The 24,559-nt window shown below is 43.3% G+C and overlaps 1 protein-coding gene, 1 long non-coding RNA gene and 1 other non-coding gene across 5 annotated transcripts; 1 reads left to right on the top strand and 2 right to left on the bottom strand.

The window, feature by feature from the left end:
* Window positions 1-2,620: 2,620 nt before the first annotated feature.
* LOC132507995 (uncharacterized) lies at window positions 2,621-5,235 on the bottom strand. The gene is made up of 2 exons (XR_009536369.1): window positions 5,124-5,235; window positions 2,621-4,446 (listed from the first exon to the last, which is right to left on the bottom strand). It is a non-coding gene; the product is annotated as an uncharacterized LOC132507995 (long non-coding RNA).
* On the top strand, window positions 5,080-22,009 carry TP53INP1 (tumor protein p53 inducible nuclear protein 1). 3 transcript variants are annotated; one of them, XM_060127756.1, is made up of 4 exons: window positions 5,080-5,213; window positions 11,784-12,044; window positions 12,640-13,000; window positions 17,112-22,009. In XM_060127756.1, exons 2-4 carry the CDS (start codon window positions 11,933-11,935, stop codon window positions 17,359-17,361), a joined length of 723 nt encoding a protein of 240 aa, XP_059983739.1. In that variant the 5' UTR covers window positions 5,080-5,213; window positions 11,784-11,932; the 3' UTR covers window positions 17,362-22,009. The 3 variants fall into 3 exon arrangements, with proteins under 3 accessions (XP_059983739.1, XP_059983736.1, XP_059983738.1); XM_060127753.1 differs by lacking the exon at window positions 17,112-22,009 and adding an exon at window positions 15,969-16,161; XM_060127755.1 differs by lacking the exons at window positions 5,080-5,213; window positions 17,112-22,009 and adding an exon at window positions 15,969-16,161 and having other exon boundaries at window positions 11,276-12,044.
* On the bottom strand, window positions 15,380-15,492 carry LOC132508471 (small nucleolar RNA SNORA8). Its single transcript, XR_009536606.1, has one exon. It is a non-coding gene; the product is annotated as a small nucleolar RNA SNORA8 (small nucleolar RNA).
* Window positions 22,010-24,559: the final 2,550 nt, after the last annotated feature.

Genomic DNA, 24,559 nt, shown 5'->3' with positions numbered 1-24,559 from the left:
TAGGTGCTCATTAAATAATTACTGAATGGGGGCTTCCCTGGTGGCGCAGTGGTTGAGAATCTTCCTGCCAATGCAAGGGACACGGGTTCAAGTCCTGGTCTGGGAAGATCCCACATGCCGCAGAGCAACTGGGCCCGTTAGCCACAGCTGCTGAGCCTGCGTGTCTGGAGCCTGTGCTCCCCAACAAGAGAGGCCGTGACAGTGAGAGGCCCGCGCACCGCAATGAAGAGTGGCCCCCGCTCGCCGCAACTAGAGAAAGCCCTCACACAGAAACGAAGACCCAACACAGCCAAAAATAAATAAATAAACTAATTAAATTAAATTAAATTTAAAAATTAAAAAAAATAAGGTGATTAAAAATGTAGGTTCTGGAGTCAGTTACTGAGATCCTTAGCTGTGAGTTCTGGGGAAATTTATTTCATTAAAAAAATAATTATTATTATTACTGAATGAATGAATGGATGTTGTAAACACAGCAGGCCTGAATGAATGGGTGGGTGACGTTCAGTCTTTATGGGGCTATACTATTCACATCCCCCTTCTGTCTGAGCTACAAAGGGAGAGATATGACTACTCCTTCCAGAGGAGTAAACAGGAAAAAAGACCCCAAAAGAATAGAAATCAAAAACCCTCCTGCCTCTGATGAGCAAGGTTTTCATGGCCAAAACCATAAAAAACGTGGACAATTAAGAACACGAATTAATCTTGCAAAATGTAATGGATCTTTAAGGTAGTTAATTCCAGCAAAAAGAATAACCCAATAAACAAGTTTTCCTTAAATAGGCAGACTATGCAGGCAGTGTGCAGCTTACATAAGTAGCAATCTCATCGTCTGCATCACCCTTTTGAGAAAGGCAGCAAGACACGTTCTGCTCAAGCTGTCCCCAAAACAGAGTGATTCATGCTTACAGACCCCACCTGGGGCTGCCTCTGGCACATGCAGGCTGTTGGGCAATGACCCAGAAGTAGCCATGTGAGTGAAGAGGTAGCATTAGCAGCAGAAGCTACAAAAGACCTCTGCTCACACACTTCAGATAACGGCTGCCACTGCCCTGGGACTGGTCGTGACTGCCCCACCCAGAGGGTCTCTTCAGCTTCATGGCTCCCTGGGGTGTGTGCTGGCGTACGGAGGGCCACTCTAGATCATAGATCTAGGCCACATCCATGAAGGGATGACTCACCTTCTGCTCTGCTGTAAGGATGAGTTTTAATATAATTTTAAATAACTGGACACTTTTCTGTGCATTCACCTAGAAAATAAAAAGCCTTTAAAGTCAGGACTTTACAGAAACTGGAGAAAGCACACTAGGTCTGGGGAACTGTTGTCAATCACTCACAATCCAGCATATACCACCACAGCTCTTGGGAGCTCTTCTCCCCAAACACTGGCTGCTGAGTGAGGTGGTCCGGCCTCCCTTCTCCTTTCTGGAGCCTCAGCCAGAACACAGACCCTTTTCATTTTAAGGATTTTATTTCTAATCACCATGTGGACACAGGGTTTAAAAAACCGAATCTGCCAGAGTTACAAAGGTTCCAAAGTCTTGAAAAGCTAGGACACAATGGCCCTAGTATCATTTCTGACTTCTTCCTGAGACGGCAACTGGCAGCCCAGTTAGATTTCTGTTGCCTGTTTTTATTTCAGAAAGTGCAGTTCACCAAACCTCTCGCTTCCTTCTGTTCCAGGCTTTCTGGAGACCAAGACAGACCCTTTTTTTCTTTCTCTTATGACAACAGATTTCACTGGAATTCCAAATGATTGTTTTCTCAAGATTCACCAAAAAAAAACCCCCAAAAACAAAAAAGAACTTCTGTCTTTCCCAGATACTTGACAACATGCTGGACGGATGGTAGAAGCCCAGCAGACCATATGTGTTGATGGACGGACTGAAAATTACCTGGGCACACTTCATTTTTGGAGTCTTCTCAGTACAGACTGAACGACTTGTTGCTTTGTTGCTCCAAGGTTGCCCTGAGCAGCCAGCCTACAGGGTTCTCCATGTGCAGCTTGGTAGGAAATAACGTTCTTCAGCAGCCTTGATGCAACTGGCAGGGTAATGGCCATAGACTCCCTTTGTTAACAGGAGGCAGGGGTATTAGCTGTACTGTTTCTGGATGTTGGCAGAAATGTGGTCCTGCCCTGTGGTCCTTCAGAGCAAAACTTGAGGTTGAATCTCTTTTGTTGGGGTAGATAAGGCAGTGTATTGAGCTGCATGGAAAACAGACAGGAGGACTCTGACAGATGGGGAAAGGGTCACGCCCACAGCAGGGGGTCAGCCTAGAAGTGGGTACTATAGCAACCCACTGAGAATTACCCTATGGATTAAAGGATGGTTGGATTCACTGGGTCTTCCCCCGCTGAGTCTTTGTCAGCCAACAGACAAGAGGCTGGTTTGCAGCTGTGTGATTTGACAGTTTGGTTGGGTTCAGACAGCTCTGTGCTGTGGAGATGACATTACCCCTGAGTCTCACTGCATGTATGTATGTAAACCAGTGACACACCAAGGAGAAACGCGATGGGAGCCACCCACTCTACATGCAGTCAACAAGCAGTGAATTTCTGTGTGTGTGCGTGTGTGCCTGTGTGTGTGTATAGAATTTAAAAACAATTAAAAAAACTGACTAAAATTCAGTTTGCTTTTTATTATTTTCATGCTCCAACAGTTCCAAACAATGTACAGTGATAAAATACTCCTCCCTCCTAGAAGCAGACTTCTCCCACGCCCCCTCCTCCCACCCTTGGTATAACACTGGGATAAACAAGCACCAGGTGGGACGATTATAAATCAGCAAGAGAGTAAACAGAAAGCAAATGACTCCTGAGATAAGATAACAAAATTATCCCCAAAACTCTGCTTTGTGAAGTTTACAGAAGGTTGATCTGTATGCTATGGGCCTTTCTCTTGTTTTGCTTTGTGTTTTGGTGTCCTATTGCTGCTTTTAAACCACCCCCACCCCCAACATTTAGTGCCTGAAAACAACAATCATTTATCTGCTCACAATTCTGCAGTTTTGGCGGGGCTCAGTGAGGATGGCTCATCTCTGTTCCATGTGGTGTCTGCTGGGCTTGAACCTTCCTGGAGGGCTTTTTCACTCACAAGCCTGGTACCTCAGCTGAGACAGGCTGAACATCTAGGGGCTAGTCAGGCATCTCTCTCTTTCCACGTGGTCCCTCCACATAGCTTGGACTTCCTCACAACATGGTGGGCTCTTCTTATGTGGTGGCTGGCTTTCCCCAGACTGCAAAGCAGAAGCTTTCAGGCTTGCTTAATGTCTGGTCTTGGGAGACCTCAAACATTATTTCTGCCACATTCTATAGGTCAAAGCAGTTACAGGGCCAGCCCAGATTCAACGGGAAGAAAAAAATAGACTTCACTTCATGATGGTGATATTGTTGTGACCATCTTTGGAATCATCTACCTCACATTGTTTTCTCTGTCATAACAAGGCATTGTATGCTTTCACATTGTCTTTAATGGTGATAAATTTTATCAAGTTGGAAAAAGGTAGGTCTCAATGTGACCTCTTAAAAATTAGATCCTTAAAATTATCATCATGCCTGGGTTCTGAATGGGAAGATGGTCTCTTCACGAATTGCTAAGAAGAAACAAGAGACTATGGGGCTCCTAATGTAGCAGTGACATTTGAGAGAAAATACTAGGATTAGCCAAAACCTAAAATCCAAGTTAAACGTTTGGTCTACTTTCTGAGAAAAAGTCAAATGGCCCCCGAATTTTGGTTATTACTTCTGGGTATCAGACAATCCCCCGCACTTTGATTTACACCCTTTAAAACCAGTATTGTTGGAAGCAGACTGACCACAGACTACTTGTGAGGGCCAGAATGTGAGAGTCAGATACTTTCAGATACTTAATGTATGATAAACCTGTTGAGGGTCGCTATAAATTTCACCCTAGGTTAGAGAACCGCATCTCAGTCCAAACAAGATCAATCTAAGAGTGGAGACACATCAAAATGACTCCCTTGCCTTTGCCAGACAGTGAATCCATCTATACGGGTACAGAGCTTTGGTTTGGAAAGTATTTTCAAGCCCACTGTCTTACTTTCCTCTCACTATAAATAACCCGGTGAGCAGGTAGGCAGTCGTGTGAATGCCCACAGTTTGTACTGCGTAAACAGCAGAATAGAGGTCATGGGCTCCCTAGGTCACAGGAGAGCCTGGATGCAGCCACGCTCCTAACTCTTCTTCCTCCAGGATGCTCCTCGTCTTCCATAGCAAAGGGCCTCCAGGCTCCTGACGTCTCTGCCTTCAGGTCTGGTCTGATGGCCTCTTCTGCCTCGCCGGCCTCTGGGTTGAATCCTGAGCTTGCAGGCGAGTTCAGTCAGCTCCCAGTGTCAGTTACCACAGCGAGGTGGGGCCTGGCTCCTGGTCTTAAAAAGGAGGTTGGGTGGGCGGCATCCCTGTATCTGGAGCCCAGACTTTCTCTCCTAAGAAGACCAAGAAGTTAAGTGGGCCTGCGTCACAGTCTTTGGCCTCCATCACCCTCCTCAATGCCCTTAATTTTCCTCTCAGAGCAGAAAACACTTTGTGTCCCTCTACGCCCCAAACGCTCGGCCCCTCACTTGGCCAAAGGGACAGCTGGGGCCGGGGCTCTTCCTCTCCCCTTCCAGTTCCAGTTCGTCCTCACACTCCAGTGGGTTCCCATTTTTGTTCGCCCCCAGCCCCTCCTCTCCTCTCTCCCAGGCGCCCCAGTACCAGCTCCCACCCCCACCCCCTCTACTCCCGCTTCCGCTCGCCCCTCTTCTATCCCCTCGGCGCCCGGGCTTTGTTGCCCGGGCTTGTTTCTAACTCGAGAGCGTCGCCCGGCTCGGCGCCAGGTCACGTGCGTTAGTGACAACCTCTAGCAGGGCGGCCCCGGGGCCCCCGCGCCGCCGATTGGTGGGCCGGGCCTGGCGCGGCCCCGGGGCGGGGCGGGGCGGGGCGGGGCGGGGCTGCCCGGCGGGCGGGCCCGACGGGCGGGCGCAGCGGCCGATCAGCTGTTCCGAAGCTGCACAACAACAAAAGGAACGAGACGGGCCGGCGGCGGCCAGTGGCGCGGCCACAGGAGGGCTGGACCGGCCCCGCGCCCCGAGCCCCGCGCCCGCCGTCCGGGAGCCGCAGCTACCTCAGCCGCCCCGCGCCGCCAGCGCACCGGTTCCCGCCAAGCCGGGCACCCGCTGCCTTCGCCGCCCGTCCGGCTGCTGGTCGGGCCCACGTAAGTGCGGGCGGGGCCGGCGTCCAGGGCCGCTCGCGCCCGGCCGCCCCGCGGCGTTGCCCGACCCGCGCGCCCTGCCCTCGGGTCGGCCCGCGAGCCGCGGTCGGTGCGCTCCCTGCCTCCGCTGCCTCCGCTGCCTCCGCTCGCCACTGCGGGCCGGCCGTCCACCCGCTCGGCAGACCCTCGTTGGTCCCGGGGTGAGGGCGGAGGCGGCGCCCGGACACGGGCCGGCCAAGCCCTGGCGAGGGGCGGCGGTTGGGTGTTCGGTTTCTGCCTCCTCCCCAGAGTGTGGCCTGTTTTCTTGGCCGCGGCGGGACCTCCTCCTCTCTCTCCTCCTCCTCACTCCCCTCCACTCCTCCTCCTGCCCTCCGCCGTTGGACTGCAGCTGCCCGCTGAGGACTCGGCGTCGGAGCCCCCGGCTCCGGAGGAGCGAGCGCGGCCGCCGCCCCGGGACGCATCCCCCCCAGGCCCGCGGCGCCGCCGTTGCTCCTCCCGCAGCCCTCCCAGCGCAGGGTCGCGCTCGGCAGCGCAGCGGCTCAGTTACCCGGCGACCGGCGCCCGCCGAGTGTCCGCCTGTCCCTTGCATGTTCCTTGACCCTGCTCGATCTTCCACATCACTGTTTGAGGTTGCACGTGTGGAAAGAGCAGTTTCCCTGCCCATCAGAATTAAAACCCTCATCGTTTTGATCACTCGCGCTGATTGGGTGCTTCTCATGTGCCATATACTATGTGAGGACTTTACATGCGTTATCTCAAATTGATTCCCACAGTAACCCTCTGAAGTAGGCTGTATTACGCATAGGAAACCTGAGGGCCCAGAGAGATTGAGTAACTTACTCAAGACTACACAGACAGTTAAAGGGAATTGGTTTTTCTCTTTAAAAAGTTACAGATGAATTTTACTTAGGGATTCCTTGTTTTTATTGTATTTCCTAATTACACCTGCTCATTATCTTCTATGTTAATTCCAGTTAGAGTAGATTTAGGAAGAGCTCCCCTCCCCCCTTCCATCATTCGGAAAAGAACCTTTTCTGAATACAAAGTAGTTTTGGGAAAGGGGAGTGGAAAGCGACCCATGGGATCATTGAACAGAGGTAATAATGAGGTGCCCCAAGATCTTGAAATCACTTGCTTGGTAATTGAAATATATATTTCATTGCAGATGTGAAAAGCATTAGGAAGCTTTTGCTTTTAAGTCACAGCCACTGTAATCCTGAATTGGCAGCATAATTTTCAAAGGCTCCTGCCTGGAACCAGGACCTTACTAATTTCTATGACTAAGGTCTCGTTTGTTTTTCCATCCTGTCTTTTGTTCTTTTTTGTGAATGCTCCATCGCTTGCTCATAGCTCTCTTGGGAATGGTCCCACTTTCAAAATTTAAGGTTAACAGGCTGTGAATTACCACTTACTGCTGTCTTTGTCCGCTGTCATTCAGCCTTCAGAGCCAACCTGGTGGATCCTGGGGAGAATAACCCCCTTGTAGCCAGTTGAATAGGCTAGGTAGAGTGGAACAAGCAAAGACAACTTTCTTCGCTTGGTTTTAATGCAGTTTAAAATTTATTTAGAATCACTCGAATCAGAATGTTTATTTTTCTAAACTAGTGAGAGAACGATCATTTTGAGGCTGCTTTTTGATGACGGTGTGTTAATTTAGCCATTTGATATTTCAAAACTGTCAAGAAGCCACAAGTGTACACATAGTTAGAAGTTAAATCATCAGAGTATTTTTTGTTGTTTTTTTTTAATTTAAAATGTTTTGGAGCCGCCTACTGGCAGCCAAAAGCAACGGAAAAGTGCTGTTCTCTGAAGTTCGTAGAGCCAGAGTTGAGGCTGGAAGGAGCCTGAGAGATCCTGTGCTGGGGTGGGGTGGGGGTGGGGGGGCAGGGGGGAGCAAGGCCCTTGGGACCAGACACACACTCTAACGCTGGCCCTAGCGCTGACCAGCTCTGTCGCTTTTGAGCAAGTTACTTAATTTCTGAGCCTCAGTTTCCTTATTAGTCAAATGGGACAAATAAGTACCTCAAGTCTGTCACATATAAGCATTCAGTAAATTGTAGCTCTAATTTTTTTTTTTTTTTTTTTTTTTCCGTATGCGGACCTCTCACTGCTGTGGCCGCTCCCGTTGTGGAGCACAGGCTCCGGACGCACAGGCCCAGTGGCCATGGCCCACGGGCCCAGCTGCTCCGCGGCACGCGGGACCCTCCCGGACCGGGGCACGAACCCCCGTCCCCCGCATCGGCAGGCGGACTCCCAACCACTGCGCCACCAGGGAAGCCCTCTAATTATTATATAAACATTTTGTCGATAAAGACACTCAGACCCAAGGATGCTAAGTGACTTGCTCACAGTCATACAACTGGTTTGAAGTGAACTTGTGGTTAATACTTACTAGGTGCCTGCTGTATGCCTGCTTTTAAGTGATACACACTTAATCCTCACAATGGCACTACCCTGAGAAAACTGAGGCACCGAGAAGTTACTATATATCCTGAGTACACACAGGTTCCGGGGAGCTGAGTCAAGATTCCAAACAAAGCAGGCCAGCTCCAGAGCCATGCGGCCCCTAGGTTGGTTGCTTGTCTCAAAAATGAGAAAATAAATCGCACGAACAAGCTCTTCCAGACTAGTAACTCCTTTTCTGAGTTCTCAAACTAGAATCCTGTACCCCATAAGTATTAAACTCAGCCATCTTTCTCTGCCCACAGAACATTTCTACTCATGAAATATGAAAACATTGAAGATAAAAAAAAAAGAAAACATTGATGATAAAATGTTAGGTAATAAAGCGGGATACAAAATTGTGCGTGCATTAGCCTACAATTGTGATAAAAAGAAACTGTGTAGAAGAAAATGTACAATATGTTGACAATGATTGCAACAAAGCATGGAATAATAACTAGTTTCCTTATTTACTTTCCAAACTTTCTAAATGTGGTTTGGTTCATTTTATAATGAAAAAGACATTTTTTAAAAGGGAGGGAATGGAGGTATTTTGAGCCAAGCAGAAGAGGGACAAAGCTGCCTTCTTGAAATGCTGGGGACCAGACACTGTCTCTTTTCTCCACTGGGGTGAGACTGCCAGGCTTGCAGGTACCCCAGAGAACAGCAGCGCCACCTAACCTAGCCTTCATTCCTCTACCTGTTTCCTAAATTGCAGAGCTGTATTTGTAAATTTGTCCTCTTAGGACACTTGCTTTCTCTGGAATTTTTCACTTTAGTTTTATCATTGTCCTAGAGTTGTGAATACGAAAAAGTCAGTGGTATGTGGTGAGGAGTGAAGTCTGAAGTTCTGCTGTGCCTTTCAGCTCCACATAGAACCAGCCCCATGGAGAGCCTCCATTCCTGGGTGGGAGCCAAGGTCAAGAGTAGCAGTGCCTCGGTAGGGACAGTCTCTGGGTCATTGAGAGGACAGGCCATCAAGACATTAGAAAGATTTTTCTAAAACAGTATTGTCCAATAAAAATATATATGCATGTTTAAATTTTTAAGTAGCCACATTAAAAAGGGGCAAAGAAATAGGTGAAATTAATTTAATTTATATATTTTATTTAACCTAATATATCCCAAATTAAATAAGATTAAAAATTTAGTTTCTCAGTCACACTAGTCACATTTTAAATGTTCATTCACCTAATATCCCTGGCAGCCACCTTACTGAACAATTTTAGTGTATTGGGGTCTCTCCAACAGCTCCTGGTGCTTTGTGACTGCTATAGAAAGCAGAGCCAAAGGAACTTTGCAAAGTTAGACCAACCTCACTTCAGGAAACCGAAAGAAGATTGACTTGTGCCGTCCCATGGAAAGCTCCTCCAGAGACCCCTTTCCTGTGGCAGAGCTGCATGTGTTCCAGGCAAAACCTGGCTTCCATGTTATGGTTTTGGAGCTGCAGCCAGAGGGTGCAGTTTGCAGTTGGGAACTTGCAGCTGCCCAACCATAGTGGCCCCAGCATGTTTTCTGCCTTGTAGCTGCCACTTAAGTGGCCTGGGCCCCAGTGACTTACCTCATGCGGCATCACATTTGGGGGAGAAGGGCTCACTCAAGACGAGCAAGGTTTTCCTGTGGGGTGCTCCCTCCCCACCCAGCAGCTCTCACTGGGGCAGGGGCTGAGTCCAGCCCTGTACTCTGGAGAATTGGCATTCTCCCAACCGGGTCAGCAGACACAGAATTGTAGTTGGGGCCGATACATGCCTCCATAATTTAAGAGAAATGGGGAAAAGATTTTGAAAATATCTTTTTTCCCTCCTAGCATATATGCTCAAAACCTTTATTTACATATCAGCTCATCAGCTCATCGGCTGTTTACCCATGGGATAGATCATCTTTTGGGATATGTCAGGCCAATTACACAGCCCGCTTTTCTTCTAAATTCTCTTACATGGAACAGAAATCTGACTTTGTGTTCTCGTACTAGAGCTCCAGACTCCTGGCCATGTTGCTTCCCAGAAGGGTTTCAGGAAGACTGGTTATGCAAGTGATGCTTCCTGTTTACCCGCTTTTCATAATGGATGGCTGAGGATGACAGATTGTGGCCACAGAATATCCCAGTGCCGTCTGTGCGCACAGCTGTAGTACTGCACACGGGCAGTAGCCTGCAGTGTGCCCGTAAAGAACAACCAGGAGCCTCACCAGCTGCAGAGCCGAACTACATTTACAGCTAAACATGACTGTCTTGAAAGTGAAATGTCAAGAGTCTGAAGTTAGGGATTCAAGACTGACACTCCCTGGATGTGCTCACCCACTCTTATGGTTCCTGTCATCCCCTCTGTGTTGATAACTCTCAAATCTGTGCCCCCAGCAGACACCACGCTCTTGGACTGCAGAGTCCTGTACTCAGCTGCCTTCCAGACATCCCCGGTGTGGGATTTGCAGATTTCCACAATTCCATGTGTCCAGAGTGCACAGCCTGTACCTCTGCAGTGTTCCTCTTCCACTGAACTATCCCACCATCCCCCCAGTTGGTCAGGCCAAAAACCTGGGGCATCCTTGACCTTTCCCTCCCCTTCACTTCTGGCTTACAAGGTCCTGCAGGATCTGGTCCCCGCTTAGCCCCCGAGCCCGCTCTCAGGACCGTCCACCTGGATCTTGAGCCACACCGAAGGCGCCACATTCTCACTTATCTGCACATTTTCACAGTGTTCTTTCTCCTCCTTCCTCCGTTCTTGAGCTTCTCAGCCATTCACGATTGAAGTCATTGATTTCAGGTGTCCTTGCCTGACCTCTGCCTGTGTGGATTTGAGGAGCACTGGTACTTCTCCTCAAGTGGCACTCATCACGCTGGGTTGTTGCACTTGCCGTGGGAGGGCCTTGTCTACTGCTGCCTCCGCTGTACTGAGCGCTCGGCCTGACCCGTAATAGGTGCTCAGCAAATATTTGTGACTAATAGTTGACATTGACTGAGAATCTTGTACCAAGTGCCTTGCTAAGTAGGTTGCCTGCACTATCTCATTTGACAAGAGTAGGATCTGGGAGACTGTGTAGGAGTGGTGATTGGCAAAGTCTGGAGAGACACCAGTTGGCTTCAACCAGGGTGAGAGTGGTGGAGAGAAGTAGGTGGATTCGAGCCAAGTGTGCAGCTAGAGGCAACAGGACTTGCTGGGAGTTTGGATGAGGGGTGGAGCGCGGGGGTAAGGATCAAAGGGAGTCGAGGGTAAGGGCTAGGCTTTTGGCCTGAATAACTGCTGGATGCTGCTGCCTCTCCTTCCTGAGTAGGGGGTGAAGGGCAAGTGTGCCTGAGTATGTTTGTAGGGGAAAATTAAAAGATCTCTTTGCTATTTTGGGGGTTTGATACGCCCATCGGGTAGGCAGGCAGAAATGGATATATAAATCTGGAACTCTGGAAGAAGATCAGATGAGGCTGGAGCTCCTCATTTAGAACTCACGGGAACTCCATGAGGTAGAACCACTGCCTCCTGAAATATTGACTTCCTTACTCTTAGGGCATAAACCACAGAGCCAGCATTTGAACCCAGGCACAGTGGTCGTTTCCGGTTCTAGTTGCTGTTCACCTGAGTTTTCTACAGTTTGACTTTCTCCATGCCAGCTGCAGGAATTGTTTTGAAGGTCAAAGTACTTACAGATTTTAAATGTAATTAGGTGTGCTTAACGATCATATGCAAAAACAGAGCGGAGAAAGGGTGCCAGGGAAAGGTGAGGGCCTGGCGTGATAGTGGTCACTCACTGGTCTCTACTGCGGGCTTCATTTGGCAGCTTCTGGCCAGTTGACCATGAACACCCAGTCTTTGCTCTACTTACAGAAAAGTAGTATTTCAGTTGACACACGTTGTTCAAATTTATCCCTTATTATGAAAGCACAGGTGTGAAAAAGAACCAACCCCTTCTTTTGCACATTTTGAGATATTTACAGGTTGTGTTTGAGTACTCGATTCATAATGTTTGTAAAAAAGAGATATTGCACATCTTGTGTTTGAAAGAAGGGAAGAGCCATAGCTGTAGGCTAAGGCATGTGCTTTTTTCTAAGGGTGGGGATATGTGTGTGTATTTTAAAACCACATACACGTATTACATAAACGTGCTGATTTGAAATAACCTTCTTTTTCTCTTTTATTTTAGGGATAATGACTCTTCTTGCTTCTCACCTAAGTTGAATAAGCAACTTGTGCACTTTAATCCCCCGTCAGTGCCATCAGGCTGACAGAAGACAGGTTTTTGAAATCTCAGCTATAAAGACATCCAGCCAACGTCTCAGTCTTGCCTTAACAATGTTTCAGAGACTGAATAAAATGTTTGTGGGTGAAGTCAATACTTCTTCCAACCAAGAACCAGAATTTAGTGAGAAAGAAGATGATGAATGGATTCTTGTTGACTTCATAGGTAAGGGTGTTCTTAGCCGTTAATCATCACAGCAAAAGTGGAAACTCTTGCATCTAGTTTTTGCATAAGTAAACCAGTAACTCTGAAGGTTTTTAAGCCTTAAAAGTAAATAAACAAGAATTTGTCTGAACAATTTGCAGGAAGCATTCTGTGCCGGATGATCAGTCAGGGAAATTGTTTGATGTCAGACTTTGCAGTTTTGCAGCTCTTACACCCCGATCAAATCAGAGGCACTTTAATAGAGAATCCTCATACTAGACAAGCAGTAACCCATTTGGCGCATTATGTGTTTCCTCAGCAGAAGAGAAACAGCCTTAAAAACTGTTCCTGCAAAACCAACATAATCCATCCCTACAGTGATACACACCCCCCAACACACACACACACACACACACGCACGCACACACATACTAGGTGCTGAGAAATTATAATCATTGTGAGTGAATATGAATGGTTTTGTTTCTGACCTAAGTAAAGGGAGGAATGTGAGCATCAGCTAACAGCATCATCTCTTCTTTTTCTGTGCTCTGATGTGATATCAATGTGATACTCCTATCCCGTGGGACTTCAACGACGTGTGTGGACTACGATCTAGACACTTGCACTGGTTTCTCAGCAGCAGAAGACGAGGAAGAAGAAGACATCAGTGAAGAGTCACCTACCGAGCACCCTTCAGTCTTTTCCTGTTTACCCGCGTCTCTCGAGTGCTTAACTGATACAAGTGATTCCTGCTTCCTCCAGTTTGAGTCCTGTCCGATGGAGGAGAGCTGGTTTATCACCCCTCCCCCGTGTTTTACTGCAGGTGGATTAACCACTATCAAGGTGGAAACCAGTCCTATGGAAAACCTTCTCATCGAACACCCCAGCATGTCTGTCTATGCTGTGCATAACCCCTGCCCCAGCCTCAGTGAGGCCCACTGTGGGACTGAGGAATTTCATAACCCAAGCAGTCCCAGGTACGTTGCTCTCTCCACAGACAGTCTGTTTAGTATGCATTTTATTTATTTCTACTACAGTTCAAAGCTGAGTTTTTAGAAGATGCAAAGCAATCTTACAGAGATTCATGAAAGTCTATGCCTAGTGCACAAGGCAGTTGATGGTATGAAAAAACTTATTCCTTTTAGATTTTCAAAAAAGTGAGTTATAGCATGGCCCCAGTCACGTAATGGAGAGCTGTGTCATTTATAAAATCATGCTACTGAATGGGAGGAAAAGACTGGCCTTTCTGCTCAGTATCTTAGAATATAACGCTGGCACTTTATAGACTGGATTATTTGGGGCATCAAAGCCGACAAGAATAGTATATCTTAAAATAAATCTCTTATGATCTTCCAAGTAGTCCTAACTAGGTCACGTCAAATGGCGCTGAACCTTAAAACCTGAGGAATCTCAAGCATGAAGTAAAACGGCAGATTTACCAGAACATTTTGCTCGGAGGGTTGTTATCTGCCTTATGGAGGAAAGATTTCATACCCAAACCATGTTTTGCTGTTACACGGGTGTCCCAAGTGCTCTGAAAGGCTCTGTTCGAATGGCAGATAGGTTGAGGGCCTGGAAAGGTTCAGGGAGGGTGCCTGGTCAGTGATGTATTCCAAAACAAACTCACAGTCTGTGGCCTTCATTCAGAGACTATACTCAAGATCGCTCCCACCCACTAAAATAAAACCCATGGCCACGTTAATTAGCTCAAAGTCCAGCTAGTCCGTGATGCATGTTAGTGGAAGGTTTCCTATGGTAATAAAGTATTTGCAGGATGCTGGTACTGACTTAGTTCCCTTAGTACCTGTCAAGGGAACAGGTGAATTGTGGTTCGTGCTGTCATCCAAAAGGCCTCTTTTGGGATTGTCCAGCCTCCAACTCTACTAACTAGACCACTGTATATATCTTCTATTTCCTGTTTGCCAAATATAAACAAAAGCCCAGGCAGCTCCTTAATTTGTTAACTTTACCGGAGTTTGCTGCACTCTCAAGTCTCAATATTGTAGATGATCTTGAATGAGGATAAACATACACTTGTACCAAATTGAAAAACAATTTGCTTATATCGTTAACCCAGGCTTTATACTGGGTAAGATCTTTGATGGGAAATGTTACTTTAACTGGCACTGTATTCCACACTATAAATTTATCAAGAGGTTAATGTTTCAGGCATTCCAACAAAAGTTTAAAATATAATTTTTTGGAAGTGGTATTGATTTAATTGCTTTACAGTTGATGCAAATTAATTTCTTCAGTTCTTAGAAATTTTTTCCACCCTGATTTTGATCTCATCTTTGAGGAATTCCACTTGAGAATTTACCGTGATTAATAGCCCCTTTAAATTAGTAACATTTGTATATTTACGTTTCAGTATTTTGTTTTAATTGTGTGTGTATACATATATGTATTCAGCAGCTTTGTGGACAACTTATTATAGAAGCAGTACATAGGCACTACAGAAAATTAGAAAATGCAAAAAAATTTTAAATGACGTTCTCACTACCAAGAGATGAATACTGTTAAGACTCTAGGTCATATCCTTCCAGATTGTTTTTTCTGAATGTGCCCATGCACAGGTACATACACCATTTTAACCTAAGTGGCATCAAGCTGTATGTACTATTTTATAATCTGCTTCCTTAGGCAATGATCTCTACCTTTTTTTCCAGTAAAATTTTACTCCGTCAACTACACAGACCATTCTCAGATTTGCCCGCTAGAGTCCAGAATATTTCATCTAGTTTGTCCAAACCAGCATCCAGTTCAGGACCTTGCACTGCATCTGGTTATGTGTTTGCAGTTTTGATGCAGTGAGAATGTTCATTTTTTTATATCTTGTTTGTTACTGTATCTTGTTATATGTTTTGATATAATGTTGATATAACACATAGGGTAGTTAAACATAAAGGATCAAATGAACACAATTTTATATGAATTCTTTTTTTTTTTCAAAGTGTAAAGGGTTTTTTTTTATTATGTGTAACACAGACAAAGTTATTTAAGTCAATAAATTTTTAAGGAATTCCACACGTTCTGATTCTTTCCACTGCCAATCACCTTAGTTCCTCCAAACTCATAAATCTTCAAGATAAAATAGCCCTTTCAAAAAGAAGTTATCATATGAGTCAGCCCACAGTTCTTTTAGTTAGGCTTCTTTGATCTCCAATGAAATATGGACACACTTCAAAATTCCCCACCTGTAATCTTTGGGATCCAATTTCCTCAAGTGATTTACTTTAGGACCATGTTTAGGGTCAGGAGATGGAGCTGCCTGGTTCTGAATGTGACATCCTAGAAAAATAGTATTAGTTACTACTGAAGACTGTCAAACTGAACAGTATGAGGAACTATAGGAATACTGTATCAGTAGAAATACCAGGTCTAACATGCACAAAGCCAAGAAAACCAACGATGCCAAATACTGAATTTATATGAATTCTTTTTGAACATAAGAAAGTACTGCAAATTATTATAGTTTTATAATAATTAAAATTTTTTTAACATCTTTATATTTGGATTTGAAATTCTTATAAGAAAGGCCCACTAAATCAAGATAGAGATAAGATGTCACCAAAATTAGGAGGATGGCTCTGTGGTAAATATTTGTATTTTCTGAGCAAGAAATAAATCATATATCTTTCAAAAGTTAGATTGTTTCCATCCTGTCTATCCTTGAAGAGATTACCATAAAGCACATAAAAGTAAGGTGCTTCATAATTAAAGATGGGCTTCAGAGTATGTACTTCATTGCATTTTAGCCTTTATAAATATTGTTTGTGAAGGTTTATGTGCTATCATAATCTTGAATTAAGTAATACATGTGCCTTTAATGACCCATAGTAAACCAGTTATAATAAAGAAAAGTTGACCACATACTAATAGTAAAATTAAATAGCATTTTAAACCTTACTAGTGATTTAATAGTTCACCATTTAACATTTGTAGGGCCAGGAAAAGCTGCTTATAAGACTCACTGACACAGAGTAAGTATATTCCCTTTGAGACTGTGTGATATGTGTATCAGTCTGAGCAGGGAGGCGAAGGACTCGAGGCACCCACCTTTTAGAAACCACTGTCTTTATTTTCACTGCTCTCTATTAGTTTCTTAATGTGACCTGCTTTAATTCTACCATTTAATAAAAACAATATATTAAAAGATCATTGTGTTTTCCTCTAGTGGTTATAGGCAGAATATATAACTGCCTTTCCTGTGTAAAATAACCCTTAAAAATCTTGAAGTTCTTCATTATGTGTAAATATAGTTTAGATCTATTGATTAGCTTTTAATATAGAAAAATATAATAATTATGTGGTTTGTAGCCATATTTTAAGATTGTGTTCTCCCTAAGGGTTTTTATAACATTGCTATGCAAATGCCATTACAAAATGTGCCCAGTTGTGATATAAATTTAAAACTTAGAATTGTTTTCTGTAATAAGCAGGTAGCTTCTTACTGAGAATTTTAAATGAGTAGAATTTCCTTATGCATGTTTCTAGTAAATACAGATTTAAAGCTTGTTACCTAGAACATTTTACTTATAGACAGAAAACATCTGTGAAGGTGCTATTGGCGCAGTGCATCAGTATCAACCCTGCCTCATAACCATGGTCTTTGGAATGTGACCTATGTTGGAATATTGGTTGAGTCAGTTAGTAATTGTGACCTTAACGTCTCTGAGCCTGAGTTTTTTGATCAGTAAAATCTGGGAGTTAATACAGTTTCCTTTTAAGGTTGTAGTGAGAATTAAAACACATGTTAGTTCCCCTCCTAGGAAGCTTATATAAATGTGTTTGTGTATAACTGAAATTCACTCAAAGCGTAAAGCATTTTTTAAAAAATACAGCCCACTTAATTAACCACCTGTGGGTTCTATGGCGTATTTCGATTGAAAGTTGGCTTCTCCTTTCTACCATTATCAGTCAGTGTGGTCACTGACTGATATAAGCTTGTCTGTCAGCCATGAGACACTAAGCTCTCATTCAACCGTAAACAAATTAGTGTCACAAATTGAGTTGCCAGGTAGCTTTTGCAGTCTCATTAATAACATACTCTGTTGCTTAATACATCCCCATTTTTTTCTGTTTCAGAGTGGAAGCTCAGAATGAAATGGGGCAGCACATTCATTGCTATGTTGCAGCTCTCGCTGCTCATACAGCTTTTCTGGAGCAACCCAAGAGCTTTCGCCCTTCCCAGTGGATAAAAGAACACAGTGAAAGACAGTCTCTGAACAGAAATAGCCTTCGTCGCCAAAATCTTACCAGGGATTGCCACTCTCGGCAAATCAAGCACAATGGCTGGGCTGTCCATCAGCCCTGCCCACGTCAGTACAATTACTAAGAATTTCAAGTGTGTTTGGTTGCTTTCTCTTGGCTTGTGCATATGTGTGTGCATGTGTGTGTATGGACGATGAATATGCTGTCTCTTTACAGACAACTGATGACCAATCACACAGTGTTATCGGTATGTTTAGACACTATCTTGAAGACCAGATTTACATGCTGTGTATCACGTAATGCCTTGCTCTTAACATTTACTTTTTTGTAAATCTTTTCAGAATATTTTTGGAAACATATCAATACAGTTACAGTGTTTAGTGTTTGGGAATGTCTTTAAATCTATTACGGTGTACACAAGTTAGCAATTTAAAGAGATTTCTTCCCAAGTACGAGAATAGGCACCTTTCAATTTCATTTTATTTGGTATTAATCAATCTTTTGAGTAAGCAGAAATTTATTCTCAGGGTCAGCCGTACACTTTATTGACCAGTACTTGATAATCTTTTCTGTATATAGCGAATACATTTTTACACACTAACACGAGCATTAACAAGTGATGTGGTTGCCGCAGATACAATGGAATTATGGCTGAACTTTCTTTTGGAAGAAAACTTGATATATTTCCGTGTGTATGGGTTTTTTATTTCCCAGATTAGCCATACAGTTCATTTTGGAATTCAGGTACATTAAGTGTTAGCGAACAGTACATTCAGTGATTCCGATGTGACTGTGTGACATGGTACAGACATTACAGGCATCGTGGGACAACAGCACTCGTCTCACATGCAGAGGGATTAAATTAGACCTGTGAAATTATATTTGAAAAAATGTGTGTCCATAACTAACCCATTGGTCTACTGTTTAAGTTGTTTGGATTCTTTCCTGCCAGCTCTGGCTACTCGCCACCTCACATCAGCTGTAAATTCAGAAGTACTTGTCCTAGCACTTGAGTGACTTCCTATTTATATGTGCCCAAGGGAAGAGAGAGGCTTTATATTTCTGATGCAGTGATAGATCCTCTGCCACGGAGACTGTCCTGCCGAGTGGCAAGCAAGGGTGAAGGGGATCCCTGGTGACATCTCTTCATAGCATCTAAATGAAGGGTGACAGGTTGGCTTCCTTGAGTTTTCATATTTTTGTTTTAACTCGGGCTTCGGGCAAAATCTTTAACCACTTTGGCCTCTGTTTCCTCCACCAGTGGGGGAGCAGTGGTACGTTCCGCCCTCACAGTTGTTGGGAGGACTGTTGGGAGGACTGTATACTGACTTGAAGTGGGACTGCCGAGAACTGATCCTTGCGTGAAATTCCAGGGGCCTCTCTGCCGAGACTGGTGATGGGGGTGGGGCTGCGGCAACTCCTCTGCCACAGCTGCTCCTCAGAGGCGATGCTAATGAAGCCGGGGCGGGGCTTCTTTCACACAGAGGCCAGTTCACTCAGCGCAGAGGAAATCGATTTCCTTACCTCTAGCCACTCACTTTTATTTTTTAGCAGCTGTAATGGGTTTCGCTGAGCCATCTGCACTCTTCACCAGCTCCCTCTGAAATTAAGTTCAACGTATTTACAATCCAAAGCACATTCTACATAGAGCAGTACAATCACCTTCATAATCAAATAGCTTATTTTTCCATCTCCTCTGCAACCCTAATTAAATAAGTACACCGCTATACAGTGTTGTCAAGGGCAAAAGCAGCATATAGTTATATGAAGTATTAGTATATTCTTCAGTAACCCTGTAGCAGTTGGATGCAGGGAACCATGGGAGATTTTTTTTGAGCGAAGAGCTGTGCTCTTTTCTGACTAGACTGGGGTATGTGGAGTCGGGAGAGGTTCAAATAGCTTAGTTAGATGGTGGTGGTAGGTTGTTCGTCCACTGGCTGTGCTGAAGGGCCAGGAATGTCTCTTTAGAACAAGAGTCTAGATCCCCCTTCCCTCCTTAGTCCCCTTCCATTTCAGCTACCCCTTTATTTATTTGTTTTCTAATAAGAGGCCAAGTCTGTAAACTTTTGTCAAACTGAGCTAGAAGTTATTTTGTTACTACTTGTGTTTACCAGAGTTGGGAGATAAGGTAGAGTTTTCATGGAGGTGTGTATGTTTTCTACCGTGACTGTTAAAGGGCCGTATGTTGCTAACTTGAGCATAGATGTAAGCCTCTAAATACATGGGGGTCTCTTTTTTCATATATTAAATGCAAGTTGTTAGTACCTCACGAGTTAAAGAAGTTCAGCCATGAGAATTTGTTTGGCAGCATGAACAGATTTGTATATAAAACTGCAATAGTCTTTTTTTTACTATTATTTTTTCAGATTTCCTAATACCTTAAATACATTTACATCTCTATCAGTTACTGACTTTTTGTTTGCCTTATTTGGGCCAAATTTTTTTATGCTTTGTACCTGGAAAACAAATGATTTCAGTCTTTGCGATGTTTTTTCAGTGTAAGGGTTACCACACACCATCCGTGATATCATACTGTCGTTTCTGTATCAGTATCTAAGGTTTCTGTCTAAAATTGGCACATGTAAGCATTAAAGAAAGTGGTTATATAATGCAGTTGAAGTTCTTGGTCATTAGATGTTTGTTAGGGATCTACTATGTGCGAGACATTAAGACCAATAATAACAGAGAGTGATGTTGACTGTTTTCTTTGAAACATGGCTGAAATGCAGCTTATTATAAGTTTATTATTTTTGCTATTGTAAATATTAGTGGTTTACAATGTGCTTTAGTGCATATTCCTTAAACATTTAAGCAGTGAGAAATAAGACCCCTTTGAATTTAGTGCTCTGTTTCTAAACTGATAATATAGAATGTTACTTGGAAAAAGTCTGGAATATGTGGTGCACACAGCAGTGTTTCATGAACGAGTTTCTTAGTTTTTATAATGCACCATGTTTCTCAAAGTTTGTGTTTTTTGTTAATAAAACATTTTATAATGTATATCCTATGCTTATTACTTTTCCTTCTTCACTTAGTTTGATTACGTACTGCACCGTAAGTTGAAGATTAACCACCCGTTATTTATCTTCTGTGGCAATTTATAATATATGTTTGGGTGGGTGGGGAATTTTTGGCAGAAGGTGCAAAGTGATTGGATTTTTTACTTACTGTTCCAGGGAGCTTTTTTAACATTCATTTCCTGTGCATGTTTTCAGTTCCCATGCAAACTGCTCCTGTTTACATACCTTCCATGTTGTATCAGTACTTTGATTCTAGTGAGATGACAGTTTACTTAAAACTTGAGAGGGCCATTCAGCATTGCCTAATGTTTTTACTTCTCAGATCTGTGTAGTACACTGGTTTGTAATCTCTATGTCTTCCTTGAATCTGGGTGTCTTTGCTATTTCTCTTCCTCCTCAAGGAAATATATTGTCTTATATACTCTTTAAGAAAAGAGAGCAAAGAAGCGTATCTTTCTTATTCTCATTTTCTTTGAGTTGGAAACAAACAAACAAAAAAATTGAAGGACTCCAACTAGAAGATAGACATTTAAATTTAAATAGCTTAGTGGAGAAAGTTTAAGAGTTTCCAAGTATTAGTTTTTGTTTTTAGAATCAGTTAAGAGACTGCTCCTTGTACTGGAGATACTAGCATATGTTTGTAATGTTACCTTAAAATTATCTTTTTATTTTATAAGTCCCATACATACTGGTTAAATTCTTTAAAAAGTTGGGCTACTATCATGGATACGTTCACTGCCATCGGCCCTGTTGATTATTATAAATGGCATCCTTATCTACTTAATGCTTAAAGTTTTATATAAAATGCTTTATTTAGAAAACATATTGTGGTGTCAGCCTTGCCATGTACCAATTTCACTTGAAATGTGACACCAATTAGTGGTTTGGGGTGGAGAAAGAGGTCCTGGAAAGCATACAGATAAGGATATCTTTTCCTATTTGCAACAGTATCCTTTATGTGGGAGGAGAAGTTACTATTCCAAGGAAGGCAGCTTAAGTGGATATTCTTTTGTGTGTCACTGAGAATTTTCCTTAAAACATTGTTTTAAATTGTATCATTGTTAAATGCCCAATTTTGCTCAGTATTTGCCTGAAGTTTTAGTATTTGTTTTCTAGGAGGGCTTCTAAAAACCAAACCAGTACTTGGGGAGGTTGGATATGTGTGTTTCCAGGCTTGCTGTGTATGAGTGGTTTTGCTTGCTTTTTGGTTGTGTTTTCCTCCAGAGGTGTGGAACCTTAATCAGTAATTGTGTGTGTGTGTGTTTTTAAGTGGCTTTGGTTTTTTGTTTTTGATTGTTTGTTTTTTTCTCAAGTAAAATTGTGAACACATTTGCTTTTCAAGGGCAGGGCATCAGTTCTAGAGACTGAAGAGTATTTGTAGGTTGTACTATGTGCCTTCTTGATGTGTTTCTGGACACACTTTTTTTTCGACAACTTGAAAACTCAAAAGGGACATTTGATTAGGTTATATACTGTACATCAATCTATGCACAAATGGCAGCTTGTTTTCTTGAGCCACTGTCTAAATATCTTTTTTCTGTTTTTATAGAAGGTTTTTATACTGATTAGTTCATAGATTGTCAGTTTTCTACACAGACTAAACAATACAGCACTTTGCCAAAAATAAGTGTAGCATTGCTTAAACATTGTGTATTAACACCAGTTCTTTGTAATTGGGTTCAGTGGTGTATTTTGCACTACCTGGAGTTATGGATTTTAATCTGTCAGTAAATAAAATGTGCTTTAACTTCACATTTGTCAGATTCTCTTATTTTTGTCTTTATGGTCATTAGTCTTAAAACTACATACAACTTACTTAAACTACTTGCTTTTTAGTTTTACTTGTCCAAAAGATATATTTAATATGCACTTTAAATACTTTTTTTAAACTAATTTTTATTGGAGTATATTTGATTTACAATGTTGTGTTAGTTCCTGCTGTACAGCACTTAAAATATTTTTTTAACTTGCATAAATTAGCATATTAACATTTTTCATCTAAAATGAATAATCATTTACGTGAACATGAATTTGAGGATGACCCGCAGCCAGAACCTTTTCCCTCCAGCCAATCTGTATTAAAAAACAAATATAGAGGGGCTTCCCTGGTGGCGCAGTGGTTGAGAGTCTGCCTGCCGGTGCAGGGGACACGGGTTCGTGCCCCGGTCCGGGAAGATCCCATGTGCTGCGGAGCGGCTGGGCCCGTGAGCCATGGCCGCTGAGCCTGCGTGTCCGGAGCCTGTGCTCCGCAACGGGAGAGGCCGCAGCAGTGAGAGGCCCGCGTACCGCAAAAAAAAAAAAAAAAAAAAAAATATATATATATATATAGAATTTAATACACTGGTTCTTAGCCTTTTTAAAGCAAGCTTGGTGAATTCTTAATAGCTCCTCTCTCCTCTTCCAGATAAACGCAGACACAATCTTACATAAACATTTCAGGACAATATGGACATCCCTGAGGTCCACTGATACCCCCTATTGTGGCACTGTAGTGTTTTTTGGTTTTTTTGTTTGTTTGATTGTTTTTGCCACACCACTTGGCTTGTGGGATCTTAGTTCCTCGACTAGGGATTGAGCCTGGGCCGGGACAGTGAAAGCGCCGAGTCCTAACCACTGGACAGCCAGGGAATTCCTGTGGCACTGTAGTTTAAATAGGCCAGTAAACATTCAGAATACTTGAATAGGAAGCACAAAGAATAACTCCTATATTAATGGATCCTTGGGAAGATAAGCATTCTAGAACTATAGCTTATTATTTCAAGACATTTTTATCATCTCTTGAGACTCTCAGCTGAGATGAAAAGATTGGGGGCAGGGGTGAAGAAGAGGGGTCACTCCAAAGATGAAAATAAGGTCATGAAAGTTGTCTTGGGAAGGAGCAGCTTGAAATGAAAGAGCCTAACCTGGAGTGTCAGGTGAATGGTTGTTGCTGAGAAGAGTGTTTAAAAAGGTCCACTTACAAGGTGGCTGGAATGTCAGAGGAATCTATTAGCAGCTCCATCACATCTCAAGGGCAATAACTGCGTGGAATCTAACGTAGATGAGTCAGAAGCAACGGTGGCTTGTGGGGGATGGGTATGTCGGGGTTTCACAGTTTGACCTCTGGCCTAAGATTATCTGCTCCTTTGTTTGAATCTGTACTGACCAGAAGAATATTCACTGTCTGTACAATGTAAAATATTAGGAACCACCAAATGTTTACACACAGGAGAATAGTTGAAAATACTGTGGTTCATTGCACAATGGAGGTCAATGCACATCAATTAAAAAAAAAAAAAAAAGAACAAGATCTGTGAACTGATTTGGAGTGATTTCTGAGGCTCTGAAGTGTAAAAAAGCAAAGTGCAAATGAGTATCTAGAGTAAGATACCCTCCATGCAAGAAAGAAGAGGTAAGAAAACACGCATGTATCTGCTCATTTGTACAAAACATAGGAAGAATAAACCAGAAATGAAATCTTCAGAGGGCAGGTAAAACAGGTTCATGGGGGTGAGGAAGGAGGAATACTTGAGTATCACTTTTGTATAGCTTTGGCTTTTAGAACCATAGTAATGCTTCCAACACCTCCCAAAATAAAAAATGAAAATCAACCAGGGTGTGTGTGGGTGAAGGAGGAACCCCAAATAGGAACCAATTACAACTGGACCTATTACAAATGATAACATAACCACACTAAAGGGAACTGGGACGAAAAGAATTAAGTAACTGGAAATTAGTATTTTGACTGGGTACCATAAGGCTAAGATGAACTGTGCACAAATAATCTAGTAGTAATCTGTTGCTCACAGAGGTATGAGTTAATAATTCTGTCATTTTGTATAATGTCATTGTGTATATTAGGACTGAACACACCCCATGAGGCAGACACACCCTAAAGTGACCCCTAGTGAGTCACAGCTTCTGTAATGCCTTTTCCTTCAGTGAAGGCTGAACCAGTGCAGTGGTTGCTTCTAACCAGTAGAATATGGCAAAGGTGAAGGGACTTTGCAGATGTAATTACAGTCCCTAATCAGCTGATTTGAAGATGAAAATAGTCTCCTGGATGGGACTGACCAATCAGGCAAGCCCTTTGAAAGAGAGTCTAGAGGTCATGGACTTGAAGCTCTCTTTCCATTGCTGGGTTTGAAAAAGCAAGCTGCTAGGAATTCTATAGCCACAAAGAAATGAATCTGCCAGCAACCCAGGGGAGCATGGAGACAGATCCCTCCTCAGTCAAGCCTCCAGACGAGAAGGCAGCAGAGAACCTAGTACGCTGTGCCAGACTTCTGACCTACAGAAACTGAAATAATAAGCGGATGTTGT

This window comes from Lagenorhynchus albirostris, chromosome 17 (genome assembly GCF_949774975.1).
Source record: "Lagenorhynchus albirostris chromosome 17, mLagAlb1.1, whole genome shotgun sequence".
Classification (NCBI taxonomy): Eukaryota; Metazoa; Chordata; class Mammalia; order Artiodactyla; family Delphinidae; genus Lagenorhynchus; species Lagenorhynchus albirostris.
The sequence above is the reverse complement of the archived record's forward strand: the minus strand, read 5'-3'. Positions and strand labels throughout refer to the sequence as shown.